The following is a 17,027-nucleotide window of genomic DNA, read 5'->3' as shown; positions in this document are numbered from 1 at the left end:
AATAGGTCCATACTCTCGTGACAACATGCCGGGGTGACTTAAACCCATATAGGACCAAGTCCCTACACAAAAATTGTAATGGAGGAAACTCTGGGGTGCACTCCCCAGTCTTCTAAAATATAGCTGTTATTTAGGCATTCATAAGAAGTAGTTATAGCAACATGAAAATCAAAGTTTCGGTCCCACAGCATGGACCTTTGTCAAGAATAAAATACAAGCAGCGCATGAGACATACAGTCAGGTCCATAAATATTGGGACATTGACAGAATTTTCATATTTTGGCCTCTATTCACTACCACAATGGTTTTGAAATGAAACAAACAAGATGTGCTTTAACTGCAGACTTTCAGATTTAATTTGAGGGTAATTACATCCAAATCAGGTGAACGGTGCAGGAATTACAACAGTTTTAATATGTGCCTCCCACTTTTTAAGGGGCCAAAAGTAATGGGACTATCAACTCAAAAGCTATTTCATGGACAGATGTGGGCTATTCCCTCATTATTTCATTATCAATTAAGCAGGTAAAAGGTCTGGAGTTGATTCTAGGTGTGACATTTGCATTTGGAATCAGTTGCTGTCAACTCTCAATATGAGATCCAAAGAGCTGTCACTATCAGTGAAGCAAGCCATCATTAGGCTGAAAAATCAAAACAAACCCATCAGAGAGATAGCAAAAACATTAGGTGTGGTCAAATCAACTGTTTGGAACATTCTTAAAAAGAAAGAACGCACCGGAGAGCTCAGCAACACCAAAAGACCCGGAACACCACGGAAAACAACTGTGCTGGATGACAAAAGAGTTATTTCCCTGGTGAAGAAAAACCCCTTCACAACAGTTGGCCAAATCAAGAACACTCTCCAGGAGGTATATATATATATATATATGTGTCAAAGTCAACAATCAAGAGAAGACTTCACAAGAGTGAATATAGAGGGTTCACCACAAGATGCAAACCATTGGTGAGCCACAAAAACAGGAAGACCAGATTAGAGCTTGCCAAACAACATCTAAAAAGCCATTACAGTTCTGGAACAACATTCTATGGACAGATGAGACAAAGATCAACTTGTACCAGAGTGATGGGAAGAGAAGAGAAGGAAAGGAACTGCTCATGATCCAAAACATACCACCTCATCAGTGAAGCTTGGTGGTGGTAGTGTCATGGTGTGGGCATGTATTGCTGCCAATGGAACTGGTTCCCTTGTATTTATTGATGATGTGACTGCTGACAAAAGCAGCAGAATGAATTCTGAAGTGTTTCAGGCAATATTATATGCTCTTATTCAGTCAAATGCTTCAGAACTCATTGGACGGCGCTTCACAGTGCAGATGGACAACTACCCGAAGCATACTGCAAAACCAACCAAAGAGTTTTTTAAGGCTAAAAAGTGGAATGTTTTGCAATGGCCAACTCAATCCCCTGACCTGAATCCAATTGAGCATGCATTTCACTTGATGAAGACAAAACTGAACGGAAAATGCCCCAAGAACAAGCAGGAACTGAAGACATTTGCAGTAGAGGCCTGGCAGAGCATCACCAGGGATGAAACCCAGCGTCTGGTGATGTCTATGCATTCCAAACTTCAGGCTGTAATTGCCTGCAAAGGATTTGCAACAAAGTATTAAAAAGTGAAAGATAGATTTAGGATTGTTTAGTTTGTCCCATTACTGTTGGCCCCTTAAAAAGTGGGAGGCACATATAGAAACCGTTGTAATTCCTACACCATTCACCTGATTTGGATGTAATTACCCTCAAATTAAATCTGAAAGTCTGCAGTTAAATCACATCTTGTTTGTTTCATTTCAAAGCCATTGTGGTGGTGAATAGAGGCCAAAATATGAAAATGCTGTCAATGTCCCAATATTTAAGGACCTGACTGTACATATACCCACCCTAATAACCTTCAACCCCACCACCTCATTAGTGGAAAATCGCAATCATCAGCACATAATAAACAAAATACCACTATTCAAGCAGCCATGCAGCAGGGACTGCATCCCAGAGTTTCCTGTTTCCCCCAATACATTTTATATATACAATTTATATATACAGTATATAAATATATATATATATATATATATATATATATATACATACATACACTCAGTGGCGTAACTTCATCCCAGGTGCCCGGAGGCAAGATAAATGTTGGTGCCCCCCCCGAAACTAAAATGTGCCAACACCAGCACATATGCCAGCCCCAGCTGCCGCCGCCCCCCTTATGCAGTTCCTTTTATATAATGCCCCCAGTAGTGGTCCGCCTATATAGTGCTCCCCAGTAATGGTCCCCCTATGCAGTACATCCAGCAGTGAGCCCCCGGTAGTTGCCCCCAGAAGTAAGGCCCCTTGTAGTTGCCCCCAGTAGTGAGCCCCCTTGTAGTTGCCCCCAGTAGTGAGGCCCCTGTAGAGGCCCCTGTTGTTGCCCCAGTAGTGAGCACCCTGTAGTTGCCCCAGTAGTGAGGCCCCTGTAGTTACCCCCAGTAGTGTGGCCCCTGTAGTTGCCCCCAGTAGTGAGGCCCCTGTCATTACCCCCAGTAGTGAGGCCCCTGTAGTTGCCCCCAGTAGTGAGGCCCCTGTAGTTGCCCCAGTAGTGAGCACCCTGTAGTTGCCCCTGTAGTTGTCCCCAGTAGTGAGGCCCTTGTAGTTACCCCCAGTAGTGAGCCCCTGTAGTTGCCCCCAGTAGTGAGCCCCTGTAGTTGCCCCCAGTAGCAGGCCCCTGTAGTTGCCCCCAGTAGCAGGCCCCTGTAGTTGCCCCCAGTAGCGAGCCCCTGTAGTTGCCCCCAGTAGCGAGCCCCTGTAGTTGCCCCCAGTAGTAAGCCCCTGTAGTTGCCCCCAGTAGTAGTCCCCTGTAGTTGCCCCCAGTAGTAGGCCCCTGCAGTTGCCCCCAGTAGCAGGCCCCTGTAGTTGCCCCCAGTAGTGAGCCCCTGTAGTTGCCCCCAGTAGTGAGCCCCTGTAGTTGCCCCCAGTAGTAGGTCCCTGTAGTTGCCCCCAGTAGTGGGCCCCTGTAGTTGCCCCCAGTAGTAGGCCCCTGTAGTTGCCGCCAGTAGTGATGGCCCCCACCGCGTGCACGCACCCACAAAAAAACAAACAAACAAACACTTACCTTTATCCCTGCTCCAGTGCTGCTGCCGTCCATCCCTGGTGTCTGCTCCTCGGCACTATGGGAGTGATGTCATTACGTCACTCCCATAGTGCACTGTGGGACCCGGAAGACGGAGCTCGCTCCTGAGCTCGGTCCCCGACGTCTGCTCCTCGGCACTATGGGAGTGACGTTATGACGTCACTCCCATAGTACACTGCGGGACCCGGAAGACGGAGGGAGCTCTGTCCTCTGGCTACCGCCAGGAGGATAGGAGCCGGGCGCCCGCTGGTAACACACTCAGCGGGCGCCCGGCAAATGGAGGGTGCAGGGGTGCGACCACACCCCTTGCACCCTCCGTAGTTACGCCAATGGAGGTGGAGTGCCAATCAGCGGCGCTCCTTCTCCATGCAGCTCCCGGGGACAATGGAGGCAGGTGCCCCCTTCAGGGCTGACGCCCGACGGCAAATGACTCCATTGTCTCCGGGAGTTCCGCCACTGCATACACTATGTAGACAAAAGTGAATGGACACTGACAGCAAATAGATCAAGAATATTTTATTGATGTCAGTACTTTGTAGGTCCACCACATGGGGTGCTTACTGCAAACACCCTTATTGCCAAACTGTCCACATGTTCCTGGACAACAGCAGCAGGTACCTGTCATACTCTATTATACTCCCTGTCATGCTCCAGAGTTTTTATCAGCCTAGAATGCACCCGTCACTCCAATACATCCCAGAGGTTCTCAGTAGGGTTACGATCTGGACGCTGAGTTAGCCAGTCCATCTGGGTTAATACATTTTCTGTATACCAGTCCAGCATCGCCCTGAAAACAGGGCAAGTGGCATTATCATCCAGATAAAAATAAGAGTTATGGTATAACATACCTTCGTTTACTCTTTTTCTTCGAGGTCCATGGGGTCCACAGCCAATACGTTGGGGTATAAGATCCCGGTCACCAAACAGTTAAACAAAACGAGCTCTCTGCTCCCAGGATGCATCGGATCCCTCCTTCATATACACCGTCTCCGGCCCCAGGTAGTCAGTTCATTACAAAGCTCAAGTAGGCGAAGACAAAAAAGATAAGAAAGAAGAACCCATACTCACTAGTCCAATCTCTCATAGAGAAAGGAAAATTTACGGAGACTCCCAGAATTACAGGTGCATTAGGGTGGGCGTCCTGTGGACCCCATGGACCTCGAAGAAAAAGAGTTAACGAAGGTATGTTATACCATAACTCTTATTTTCTTCTTCGGGGTCCATGGGGTCCACAGCCAATACGTTGGGGATATCCCAAAGCACTAATCCCTAAGGACAGGGATGCTCCTGGGTCTCGGAAGAGAGGAGAATCCTATGCCTGAAGGTGGCATCCTGAGAGGCAAAGGTGTCAAATGCATAAAATTTGATAAAAGTATGGATGGAAGACCATGTGGCTGTCCTGCACAACTGTTCAGCAGAGGCACCCCCACTGGCCGCCCACGAAGGCCCTACTGATCCTGTATAATGTGCTGTTACAGAGTCCGGCACCCGTAGACCAGTCTGTGTATAAGCTTGTGAAATTTCCATGCGAATCCATCTGGCCAGCATCTGCTTATTGGCTGGCCAGCCACGCTTATGACAACCATAAAGCACAAAAAGGGAATCAGACTTCCTCAACTTGCTGGTGCGCTTCACATAAATTCGTAACGTACGGAAAACATCCAGGGAAGCCTCCCCTATCTACTTGTATCCTGAAAAGCTAGGACCACAATCTCTTCATTTATATGGAACCTAGATACCACTTTTGGAAGGTAACCCTCCCTAGTACGCAGCACTGCTCTATCTTGATGAAAAACCAGAAAGGGAGCGAGGAAGGAAAGCGCAGCTAGAATCGATACTCTGCGTGCAGATGCAATAGTAAGAAAAATTTATTTCTTTGCTGTTAACCACTTGAAGTCTATTGAATTCAAAGGCTCAAATGGGGAAGCCTGTAAGACCCTGAGAACTAGTGTCTAATCCCATGGAACTACCGGGGGAACAAAGGGAGGCTGAATCCTCAGCACTCCCTGAAAAACATCCTTACATCTGGCATCAGGGCGATTTTTTGTTGGAACCAAACCAAAAGGGCAGAAACCTGGACCCTCAAGGTGGCTAGGCAAAGCCCTTCTTCCAGACCGCTTTGAAGAAAATCAAGCACTCTAGAAACCCCAAAAATTTCTGGGTCATATTTCCTCAGTTTACACCACTGAAAGAATGAATGACAAATTCTATAGTGAATATGGGCCGAGGCCGATTTACATGCCTTCAGCATCGTCTGTATCATAGACTCAGAAAACTTTTTCTTCCTCAAGACAGAGGCCTCAAGGGCCATGCCGTCAAAGATAGCAGATGTAGATCCTGGTACCAGCATGGACTCTGTATTAACAGATCCGGTCTCAACGGAAGGGGCCATGGAGTGTCCACGGAGAGAGACTGTAGATCGGTGAACCAATGACGTCTCGGCCATGCCGGAGCTGTTAATATCACCGTACTGCCTTCTTGCTTGATCTTCCTGATAATTCTGGGAAAAAGAGCAAATGGCGGGAACAGATATGCTAGCCTGTAATGCCATTTTACCTCCAGTGTGTCTACAAACTCGGCCATCGGATCCCTGGTCCAGGATCCATACCTGGGAACCTTGTTGTTTCTTCTTGACACCATGAGGTCTATTTCTGGTAGACCCCATCTGTCCACTAGGTTTTGAAATACCTGTGGATGCAGGGCCCACTCTCCTGCATTTATCTCCTGCTTCCCAGTTCAGGACTCCCGGAATGAATACGGCAGATATTGTGGGGAGGTGATGCTCTGCCCACACTAGAATCCTTGACACTTCTGCCAATACAGCCCAACTCCTTGTGCCTCCCTGATTTAGGTTGGCTACTGCAGTGTGATTATCGGGCTGTATCTGCACAGGCCTGCCTTTTAAAATTTCCTAAGCTTGAAATAAAGTTTTGAATATTGCTCTTAGTTCCAGGATATTTATGGATAGATGGCTTTCTGCCTCTGTCCCCTTCCCCTGAAGAGCGTGTGATCCTATCATCGCCCCCCAGCCCTGAATAATGGCATTGGTATTGAGCAATGTCCAATCCGATACCCAAAAGGGGCGGCCCTGTCTGAGATGCCTTGTCTGCAACCACCACAACAGGGATAATCGTACTTCCGGAGAGGGATGCAGTATCTGGGACATGATCATGCGGTAATCCTTGTTCCAGCACAACAGAATTAACTGCTGCAATGGTCTGGATTGAAATTGAGCATATTCCACTATACTGAAGGTGGATACCATTGACCACAGCACCTGCATAGCTGATTGAACAGATATCTGTCAGTTGTGAAGCAGTCTGTGTATTCGCATTTGCAGGGCCAAAATCTTCTCCTTTGGCAGATATACAGTCAGGTCCATAAATATTTGCGACATTGACAGAATTTTCATATTTTGTCCTCTTTTCACCACCACAATGGCTTTGAAATGAAACAAACAAGATCTGATTTAACTGCAGACTTTCAGATTTAATTTGAGGGTAATTACATCCAAATCAGGTGAACGGTGTAGGAATTACAACGGTTTCTATATGTGCCTCCCACTTTTTAAGGGGCCAAAAGTAATGGGACAAACTAAACAATCCTAAATCTAACTTTCACTTTTTAATACTTTGTGGCAAATCATTTGCAGGCAATTATAGCCTGAAGACTGGAATGCATAGACATCACCAGACGCTGGGTTTCATCCCTGGTGATGCTCTGCCAGACCTCTACTGCAAATGTCTTCAGTTCCTGCTTGTTCTTGGGGCATTTTCCCTTCAGTTTTGTCTTCATCAAGTGAAATGCATGCTCAATCAGATTCAGGTCAGGGGATTGACTTGGCCATTGCATAACATTCCACTTTTTAGCCTTAAAAACTCTTTGGTTGCTTTTGCAGTATGCTTCGGGTCATTGTCCATCTGCACTGTGAAGCGCTGTCCAATGAGTTCGGAAGCATTTGACTGAATATGAGCATATAATATTGCCCGAAACACTTCAGAATTCATTCTGCTGCTTTTGTCAGCAGTCACATCATCAATAAATACAAGGGAACCAGTTCCATTGGCAGGCATACATGCCCACGCCATGACGCTACCACCACCATGCTTCACTGATGAGGTGGTATGTTTTGGATCATGAGCAGTTCCTTTCCTTCTCTTCCCATCACTCTAGTACAAGTTGATATTTGTCTCATCTGTCAATAGGATGTTGTTCCAGAACTGTAATGGATTTTTTAGAAGTTGTTTGGAAAACTCTAATCTGGTCTTCCTGTTTTTGTGGCTCACCAATGGTTTGCATCTTGTGGTGAACCCTCTATATTCACTTTTGTCAAGTCTTCTCTTGATTGTTGACTTTGACACATATACATCTACCTCCTGGAGAGTGTTCCTGATTTGGCCAACTGTTGTGAAGGGGTTTTTCTTCACCAGGGAAATATGTCTTTTGTCATCCACCACAGTTGTTTTCCGTGGTCTTCCGGGTCTTTTGGTGTTACTGAGCTCTCCGGTGCATTCTTTCTTTTTAAGAATGTTCCAAACAGTTGATTTGGCCACACCTAATGTTTTTGCTATCTCTCTGATGGGTTTGTTTTGATTTTTCAGCCTAATGATGGCTTGCTTCACTGATAGTGACAGCTCTTTGCATCTCACATTGAGAGTTGACAGCAACTGATTCCAAATGAAAATGTCACACCTAGAATCAACTCCAGACATTTTACCTGCTTAATTGATAACGAAATAATGAGGGAATAGCCCACACTTGTCCATGAAATAGCTTTTGAGTTGATGGTCCCATTACTTTTGCCCCCTTAAAAAGTGGGAGGCACATATTGAAACTGTTGTAATTCCTACACCGTTGTTCCGATTTGGATGTAATTACCCTCAAATTAAATCTGAAAGTCTGCAGTTAAAGCACATCTTCTTTGTTTCATTTCAAAACTATTGTGGTGGTGAATAGAGGTCAAAATCTGAAAATTCTGTCAATGTCCCAATATTTATGGACCTGACTGTATTCTCTGCACCACGGAGTCCAATCTTGCCCCTAAGTGACACATCTGCTGTACTGGAAGGGGTGATGACTTCTTCCAGTTTATAATCCATCTGTGACTGTACAGACAGGACACCTTCAGTCCCAAATGATTCTGTAACTGCTGCGGAGACCAACCTAGCAAGAGGAGGTCATCCAAGTAAGGTAAAATCCTGACACCCTAGCGTATGAAACATGCCATCATTACTGCGATCATCTTGGTGAACACCCAGTGAGCTGTGGACAGGCCAAACGCAGGGCCTGAAACTGAAAATGTTCTCCCCTACCACAAAATTTTGAAATTGTTGATGGGGCCGGGTGATTGGTATGTGGAGGTATGCATCCTGTATATCCAAGGACACCATATAATCCCCCTGTTCCATTGCCAACACGATCGACCGCAACATTTCCATATGGAACCTGGGGGCTCGGATAAACTTGTTGAGTCCTTTAAAATTTAGAATGGGCCGGTATGATCCATTCGGTTTCTGAACCAAAAACAGATTGGAGTAAAACCCCTTTTGTAATTGATTCCCTGGCACCGGAATAATGACTTCTAATGCTATAAGGGATTGGATTGCTTGTTGAAGGGCCAAAGCCCTTACAGAACCGTCCTTCGAGTTTTTGCCAAAAATCTCTGAGGAGGACTTTTCCAGAATGTCAGGGCGTACACCCGTGAGACCACTTCCCGAACCCAGGCATCCTTTGTTGTGAGATGCCAGGTTTCTGAAAACTGAAGAAGTTGGCCCCCTACCCTGGGATCCCCCAGAGGGAGGCCCGTCCCATCAGGCCACTGGTTTATCCTGGACTCTGGAAACTGGATGCTTGTTCTGCTAGGGTTTCCTAGATCCTGTTATCTTAACCGGAAATCTTGCTGGGGGCTGACCTCTGGTCTTGCCCTGTGGTCAAAAACCTCGAAAGCATGACCGACTGGGTTTAGCCAAAGATGCTGAAGGTAGGCCCGCAGCTTTTAAGACTGCCATTGTGGCCACAATTTTGTGAAAATTATGGACCAAAAAGAATTCCTCCTGTGAATGGAAGAGATTCCAGGGCCTTTTTGGACCCCACATACGCTTTCCAGTCTTTCAACCAGAGGATTCTACGTGCCACCACGGACTCCGCTGAGACCCTGGAAGAAAGAATCCCAGCGTCCAAGGCCATCTCTCCCAGATAAGACGCCGCTTCCTTGATAAAGGAAATCATGTCCAGCTGTTCCTTAGATGCATCTGGCAAAGATTCTGCCAAAGTTTTCACCCGTTCCTCAATAGACCTGGAAACCCAAGCTGTAGCCATAGCTGTTCCTTCTATCCATGGCTTGCTTTAATGATGCCGCCGGGATCAGAAGCATAGTACGCTTTATCAGCTGTGCCACATGCGCATCAACAGATGATGGAGTCTCCCATTTTGCACATTCCTCTGACGGAAAAGGATATAAAAGCGCCACACTTTTGGAAGGATGGCTTTTCTTATCCGGGCAAATCCATGCTTCCCCCATAAGTTCTGATAGATGCTCTGACTTGGGGAACTCTGCCTTAATCACCTTCTGGCTTTTAAACAGCAGCACCTTCCTATGTGGAGGCTCCCCTTCCTCAAAATTTAGCACCGACTTGACTGCCCTGATCAAAAAGGGGACAGCAGCCACTGGGAAATGATCTTTACCCTCTTCTGAGTTAGACTCCTGAAAGGAATCTTGTGCCTCCTCCTCCTCGGAGTATGTAATGGAGTACTCACCCTTCTCTGTAGCCCCACCTGCGTGGGAGGCCGAACGCGTCTGCATTTTGGCTGTTTTGGTATGGTGGCCTGTGGTGGCTGAAAAACCCCTGAGGATGATGCCACACCTCTACCAGCACCTAAGTCCATCCATGATGGAAACATAGAGGGCATAACCATAGGGGGAAGCATCTGCTGATGGAAACCCCCACCTGGGGGTGCAGGGGCAGCCAAAGGCTCCGCCACCTGAGCCATAACCTGGGAAAAGGAAGCCCAGGGGGGTTCAGGCCTGGAAACAGGTCAATTTGATTGATGTGGTGACTGTCAAACAGTTCCCACACAGTCAATTTTGTACAAAATCCTACGAGGATAGCCCTGCTCAGCAGCCTATACAGGATACCAGCAAAGGGGCTTCTGCCACCTGTCTCTCAGACTCCTTAGACATAACATATTCACTAATGCCAAGTTTTCGAGAGCACATGTGCTCACTGTCTAGCCCCAACTGCTGAGGGATGAGGGGAGAAAACAGCAGTGATAGGATAGAGGACTGAAAGTTATTTTAGGCATAAAAGGCAGTACCAGACACAGTCAACACCAATATCATGCAATGCATAAACACTCTGCGAGCAATACACAATTTTTTTAGTTCTTTCCACTACAAATCAGCCCTAGACTTAGTAGGATAGAGCTTTGTAAAACCTGATCCAGCAGTAGGAGAGGTATACAGGGAGACTGCCCAGCCTCCTGAGCGAGCAGCAATCTGAGAGCACCTGAGAGTGCACACTGGCTGCTCATATAGGGGAATCTGGGAGGAGCAACCCACAACACTGAGAATAGTAGCTGGGCCAGGCTGCTATCAGACAGCTCAGGCCACCTGCCCCGATGGAGAGTAAAACTCTCTCTCTTTTTTTTTTTTTATATACTTGTCTGCAGTACTGCTCCTGCAGTCCCACTGTCTATGTGGTGAATAACACCAAACAGGAAAAACTGGCTACCTGCGGCCAGAGGCGGGGTATATGAATGAGGGACCCGGTGCATCCTGGGAGCAGAGAGCTCATTTTGTTTAACTGTTTGGTGACCGGGATCTTATACCCCAATGTATTGGCTGTGGACCCCATGGACCCCGAAGAAGAAAACATTAGTTGTTTCCATAAAACTGAAAGTGCATGGGCCTCCCTATGAAGTTTTCTTGTCGAAACCGCCACATTAGTGGCCATTTGTAACTCGTATGCAATGGTACACATTCTGCTTGCGCAGGGGTGTCCAATCACTTTTGCCTACATAGTGTGTATGTATATAGCAATAATTAGTGTTTCAGTATGATGTTGATTGTGTTTATGACTTTAGGTCTTGTAGATCCACATTGGACCCGAGTCTAAGTTGCGAGTAAGACAAGTGTATTTTATTCCAAAGAGCAATGGACATGAAAAAATATATGTTTGCTGGCATACAGTTGTATGTATCTTGCAATACCACCGCCTCTACTTGTGCCTAGTTTGCTACTAGTCAACATCAGTGCACACTTGTGGCAACCCTATATTAGGTTCAAAAGATACTCCTCCAAACAGGTGCATTTTTGCTTAAGTTCAGCTCTGCAAAGTCCATAGCTGCGTCAAACATTGATTCTATGTTTATACCCCTTAACAACCCATGCCTGACCCTCTTTGGTCATAAGTGAAGATGTAATAAATACATACATCTCTGCACAGAGCTGTAACTAGACATTTTGGTGCCCTGTGCCAGAAAGCGCTTTGGTGCCCCCCCATCATAAAAAGGGGCAGTGCTAAAGCAGGCGCATGGGCCAAAAAGGGGTGTGGTCTCATTGGGAAAGAGCATAGCCACAATATAGTTCCCCCAATTCACATTATGCCACAAGTAGTGCCCCTTAATCACATTAGCACCCTCATATTACATCCAGTACACACAGTACCCCCATATTACCCCCCAGTACACACAATGCCCACATATTTCCCCCAGTACACATAGCACCACCATTTCATGCCCAGTACACACAGCACCTGCATATTACCCCCCCAGGCAAAAAATGACCCCATATTACTTTCCAGTACACACAGTTTCCACATATTACCCCCCAATACACACAGTACCCCATTGTACCTGTTTTTTTTTTTATTCCCATAAAACAGCAGTGAGTCTGTCGAAGAGCAGGTCATCAGGAAGTGGAGGACTGATATGCACAACCCACTTTGATATGCCCTGATATGTGTAGTGTGGTGCCTTGTGCCCTGTACTGGCTGGGTCATTTGTAAGCAGGTCATTTGTTTTCATACAGTATGTAAGCAGCACAGGCTTTTACACCTGCGCCGCATGGCCACCATGGAGGAGGAGCGGGTTCCTTCAGCACAGCATTTTGGCAGACCTACATTTATTGTGAGAATGAAGCCACCAGTTACAAAGGTAAAGGGACGGGGCCATGCTTGATGGCCATTGAGATGAGCTGCGCTGCACCGCGCAGCTCATCGCGGCTGCACCGCGGTGATGCCGTCAGTCACCATGAACAGACTGGCATCTCTGGCCCTCGCCTCCACTGCTGCTAAAAGGAAGCAGTGCCCTAAGCACGTCTGTAAATGTGTGACAGCCGCTGCTACGAAAAGAGGAGGCCAGACAAGTGGGAAATGACCCAGTGTTGACCCTATCTTACCCCTCCCTGCCCTGGAAGACACTACAACAGATGTGGAGGACCACACTGGGCAGGCAGCTGCAGTGCTGCCTGATGTAATGTGTCTTAGTAGCGGTGCGCCCGGCAGAGAAGGAGCCGGGCACACCGCTACTATTATACATTGCAGCAAGCAGCAGACAAGCGGGGGTGATCGCGGGTGGATGCGGCCGGTTCCGTCCACAGAGCATGTGTGCTCTGTGCGGGTGCACCGGCCGCGCACCCTACCTAGGTGCTCCCATTTCCTAAGCCTGTGCAGTGCAAATTCATACAGAATACAGTATATAGGAGCACAATTAACTTTGTATTAGCTCCATTGTGTCTCCATGAACTAATACTGTATATTGCAAAAAGTGTAGTAAACCGCTTTGGTTGTTGTGGAGCCAAAATTCACACCAATACTTCATGGTACTGTACATGGTTAAATGTTTAGTGAATTTCTGGTTATTTAACAAGCAACTAAGTAGAATCTTGTTACTTTATCCTATTGCTATCATCGGTAGCTTACTTTATCTGGCGCCATCTGTGTTCACACACCCAGCCATTGCCACAGGTGGTATCTTCATTAATAGTAACTGCCTTAATTGACCCATTCCAATGGCTTGGTGGTCCAATCCAGTCATTTATATCCTGTAGATGAGATTAGATAAAAGGAAGCACTCTTTATGGATGTGGAACTTTTTTCCCATAGTAGTCCATTTTTCCTTTCGATAAGGGTATTGAAGAGTGTGACAAGATTGTATAAGGGCCAGATTAAAAAAGTGAATATAAAACAACAGAGTAAAGGATGGTTACTTATGATTATATGAAAAATAGGGATAAAAAGCCTAGATCAGTATAAATGTAACCATCAGTACCTTATTTTGACAAAACTTACAACATAACCTGGGTGTCATGAAGGATGTGAAATGTTATACTTGTGCAAAATATTGCTGGAAAAAAGTTATCCTGGAACCATCTGAACAGCAGATAAAAAAAGAAAATCATTTAGCAAAATCTTGTGGGCAGTATTCAACTTTATATATGCTACAGCGTTAACCAGTGAGAAACTGTCTAAATTCAAGGAAAATTAAAAAGTAAATTAATACAAATATTCTAAATGGGATTATGAAAACACTAAGGGGTTAGATTCTACTACTAATTTATCTAGCACCTTCTAGAAGATAATACCTGGAATTTGACTGGTTGCTATGGGGAACATCACTTCTTAATAGAACTCCCATTTTAGTATAATTACCCTAAATGTTTAGATATAGATTCAAACATTTTTTACTCTACCTTTCCATCTATAAAGTTCCTTGGCCACTGAAAACTTGACATTACACGTGTAAACCCATAAGGATGTGCCAACATAAAGCCAACTGCCATTTTGTACAATCTGTGGACATCAAACAGGACATGAGAAATAAAAAAAATGGATTATAGGAGGGAGAGGTTTGTAAGCTTCTGGCATTTAATGAAAAGCAAATTCTTACCGAGCATCAAAAAAGTTGAGGATGGAGGCACCTCCAGCACCATGACCTCTTTGGTTATCATGGTTGTCTACAAACACCAAGGCTCTATCACTGGGCATGAAACTCCAGGCTTCTCCCCAGTTCCTATAGTACAAAAATGTATGATTTATAATATACATGTTAAGTGCACATTAAGACTTGCCTTGGACATACTTCAGATATGCCATCTTCTCTCCATTCCACTTGCGAATGACTGTTCCAAGTTTGGCTCCATATCTGAATTCTGTTACACGTCCAATTCCAAAATACTCATTAGCTGAAACAGCTTCTCCACCCAGATCAATCACCTGTCAGAAATAGTTATATCCATTTAAAGGCTATAGATTAATTGTACTTTTAAACTGAATCTGCTTGCACATACCCAGGATACAGCTCCCATATGTTTCACTTTTCCTAGGACAATTTCCCCTCTCCCTCCTCCTAAAATCGCTGGCAACTGATAAACCCAAACAGGACACTTTGAAATAGGTTTTTATAACAGTTATACTTTATCTGGGACTGAAAAAGGTTTGGAGTTGATTTATGAGCTAAGCAAACTGCAGGTTTCATAGGTGTCCTGTGGTTCTGTTAAAACATTTTGTGGGCCCTAATGTGTAGTTTTTTTATGAGGATGCTACACAAAACCAATAAATACATGGTATGCATCAACTATCTTAATGTATATGGAATATTCTGCCATTTTGGCTGAAATATTACATCTTAACCTCACAAAGTTAAAAGGGAAGCACTCTTTGGCCAATGGGTGACACAGATTTCCAGACATTAAACTGTACTATTTAGCTATCCACGTCAGGTAGGCAGTGGCATGATTTGCTTTTGGTTTAGTGCTACAATGGCTAGGACTAGAGACCTCTGCCTGCCCTGTAGCATGTCTGCCAGCATCGTTATGCATCCCCACTAAGCTGCAACCCAAGTAACATTCAGCTCATGCAGTCTCTAGCTTTATTTGCCATATCTGGGATCTGTGTACAAGATGCTTTCACTTTACTTCTCCACTAATGCCCCTTTAGGACAATCCCAAATACAGTACTGTATACTGTATCCCCCTGGCATAGCTTTCTCTTGCTCAAAACGCTGGCTATCAGAATGTATCAGCTCTGTGGTGGATGTCGTGGAAAGAGATTCTTATATCTCACTATGTAACGTACTGGATAAATTGTCTTACCCTGAGGTGAACGCATTTATGTACTGTACCTCAAGTTATGTAATTTTGTTCATTCTTTATGGTATAAAATTTTTACTCGTTCTCCAAGTTCATTTGAGTCTCTTTGCTCTAACAGCCCTTGGGGACAGGCATGATCTCTATCCAATATGGTTCTCTCATGTGGTAGGTATTTAGGCCCTGATTCAGAGCCGGAAGCTCTGACAGAGCGCTCGCTCTGAATCAGGGCTGTCCCTCTGAATTTAAGAGCGGCCTCCTGTCTGCTCACAGAGTTGTGGGTCAAGACCATCGCGACCATCGGGCTTGCAATGAGACCCTTGCGGTAGGGTCTCATTGCCGCATGCCCTGTAGTGCTTTTGGCTCTATCAGAGCCAAAAGCACTCCCACTGACATCACTAGTGAAGTCAGTGGGGCTGGCCCCAGACAGTAAGCGTTCCCATGGGAATGCCTATGTCTGGGCAGCCACGTCCCCGGCACGCCGACCAAAGGGGGCGTGCTGTCAATCACCATCGACAGCACGCCCCCTTTGGTGCGAGACCCATAATGACAGCTTGGCTGTAGTTATTCGGGTCTCGCGCATGCACACGACGAAGCCGCCTCCGTCGTGCACATGCGCACTTGGCCAACATCGACCCGCTTGCGAGCGCTCAGTGCTCGCGAGTGGGTCTGAATTAGGCCCTTAGTTCCCACTAGATTGCATAGGATTCATAGCATTGCCTTACTATGTTGCTTGACAGGTTTTCTTGTATCTCACTATGTAACGTACAGTATAAATTGTCTTACCCTGAGGTGAACGCATTTATGTACTGTACCTCAAGTTATTTAATTTTGTTCATTCTTTATGGTATAAAATGTTTACTTGTTCTCCAAGTTCATTTGAGTCTCTTTGCTCTAACAGCCCTTGGGGACAGGCATGATCTCTATCCAATATGGTTCTCTCATGTGGTAGGTATTTAGGCCCTGATTCAGAGCCGGACGCTCTGACAGAGCGCTCGCTCTGAATCAGGGCTGTCCCTCTGAATTTAAGAGCGGCCTCCTGGCTGCTCGCAGAGCTGTGGGTCAAGACCATCGCGACCATCGGGCTTGCAATGAGACCCTTGCGGTAGGGTCTCGTTGCCGCAAGCCCTGTAGTGCTTTTGGCTCTATCGGAGCCAAAAGCACTCCCACTGACATCACTAGTGAAGTCAGTGGGGCTGGCCCCAGACAGTAAGCGTTCCCATGGGAATGCCTATGTCTGGGCAGCCACGTCCCCGGCACGCCGACCAAAGGGGGCGTGCTGTCAATCACCATCGACAGCACGCCCCCTTTGGTGCGAGACCCATAATGACAGCTTGGCTGTCGTTATTCGGGTCTCGCGCATGCGCACGACGAAGCCGCCTCCGTCGTGCACATGCGCACTTGGCCAACATCGACCCGCTTGCGAGCGCTCAGTGCTCGCGAGTGGGTCTGAATTAGGCCCTTAGTTCCCACTAGATTGCATAGGATTCATAGCATTGCCTTACTATATTGCTTGACAGGATGTCGTGACCTTGGCACCTTTCTCCACATTTAGGGCCTGATTCAGAGCCACTCGTAAGCGGCCGCTAGTTCGTTCTGACCGATGTTCGCTCATCTGCGCATACGTACGGATCGTTATACGCATGCGCGAACCAGTCAGTGCGGCCGAAATTCATGTGCTCGCAAAATAGTGAATGCCTGCTATTTTGAGTGACAGAATGAGGCTTATGTGAGTGGTAACAGGGGAAGGTGCTTGAAAACGGGAAGTGGAGATCCGATCGCAGGCGTGCTTAAAGGTCAAAACGGGCGTTTTAT

At 46.1% G+C, this 17,027-nt stretch overlaps 1 protein-coding gene across 1 annotated transcript in view; it reads right to left on the bottom strand.

Moving 5' to 3' along the window:
* Positions 1 to 17,027, bottom strand: part of LOC148500831 (pancreatic alpha-amylase-like) — a 101,714-nt gene that overhangs the window by 32,762 nt on the left and 51,925 nt on the right. Inside the window, exons 5-8 of the mRNA XM_088451314.1 lie at positions 14,207 to 14,340; positions 14,015 to 14,137; positions 13,818 to 13,917; positions 13,048 to 13,169 (exon numbers count right to left, since the gene is read on the bottom strand). Of these exons, the coding sequence (XP_088307440.1) occupies positions 13,048 to 13,169; positions 13,818 to 13,917; positions 14,015 to 14,137; positions 14,207 to 14,340 (479 nt within the window). The remainder of the gene's footprint in view (positions 1 to 13,047; positions 13,170 to 13,817; positions 13,918 to 14,014; positions 14,138 to 14,206; positions 14,341 to 17,027) is intronic.

The sequence above is a fragment of the Taudactylus pleione genome, unplaced genomic scaffold (genome assembly GCF_031769625.1).
Source record: "Taudactylus pleione unplaced genomic scaffold, aTauple2 ptg000546l, whole genome shotgun sequence".
NCBI lineage: Eukaryota > Metazoa > Chordata > Amphibia > Anura > Myobatrachidae > Taudactylus > Taudactylus pleione.
The sequence above is the reverse complement of the archived record's forward strand: the minus strand, read 5'-3'. Positions and strand labels throughout refer to the sequence as shown.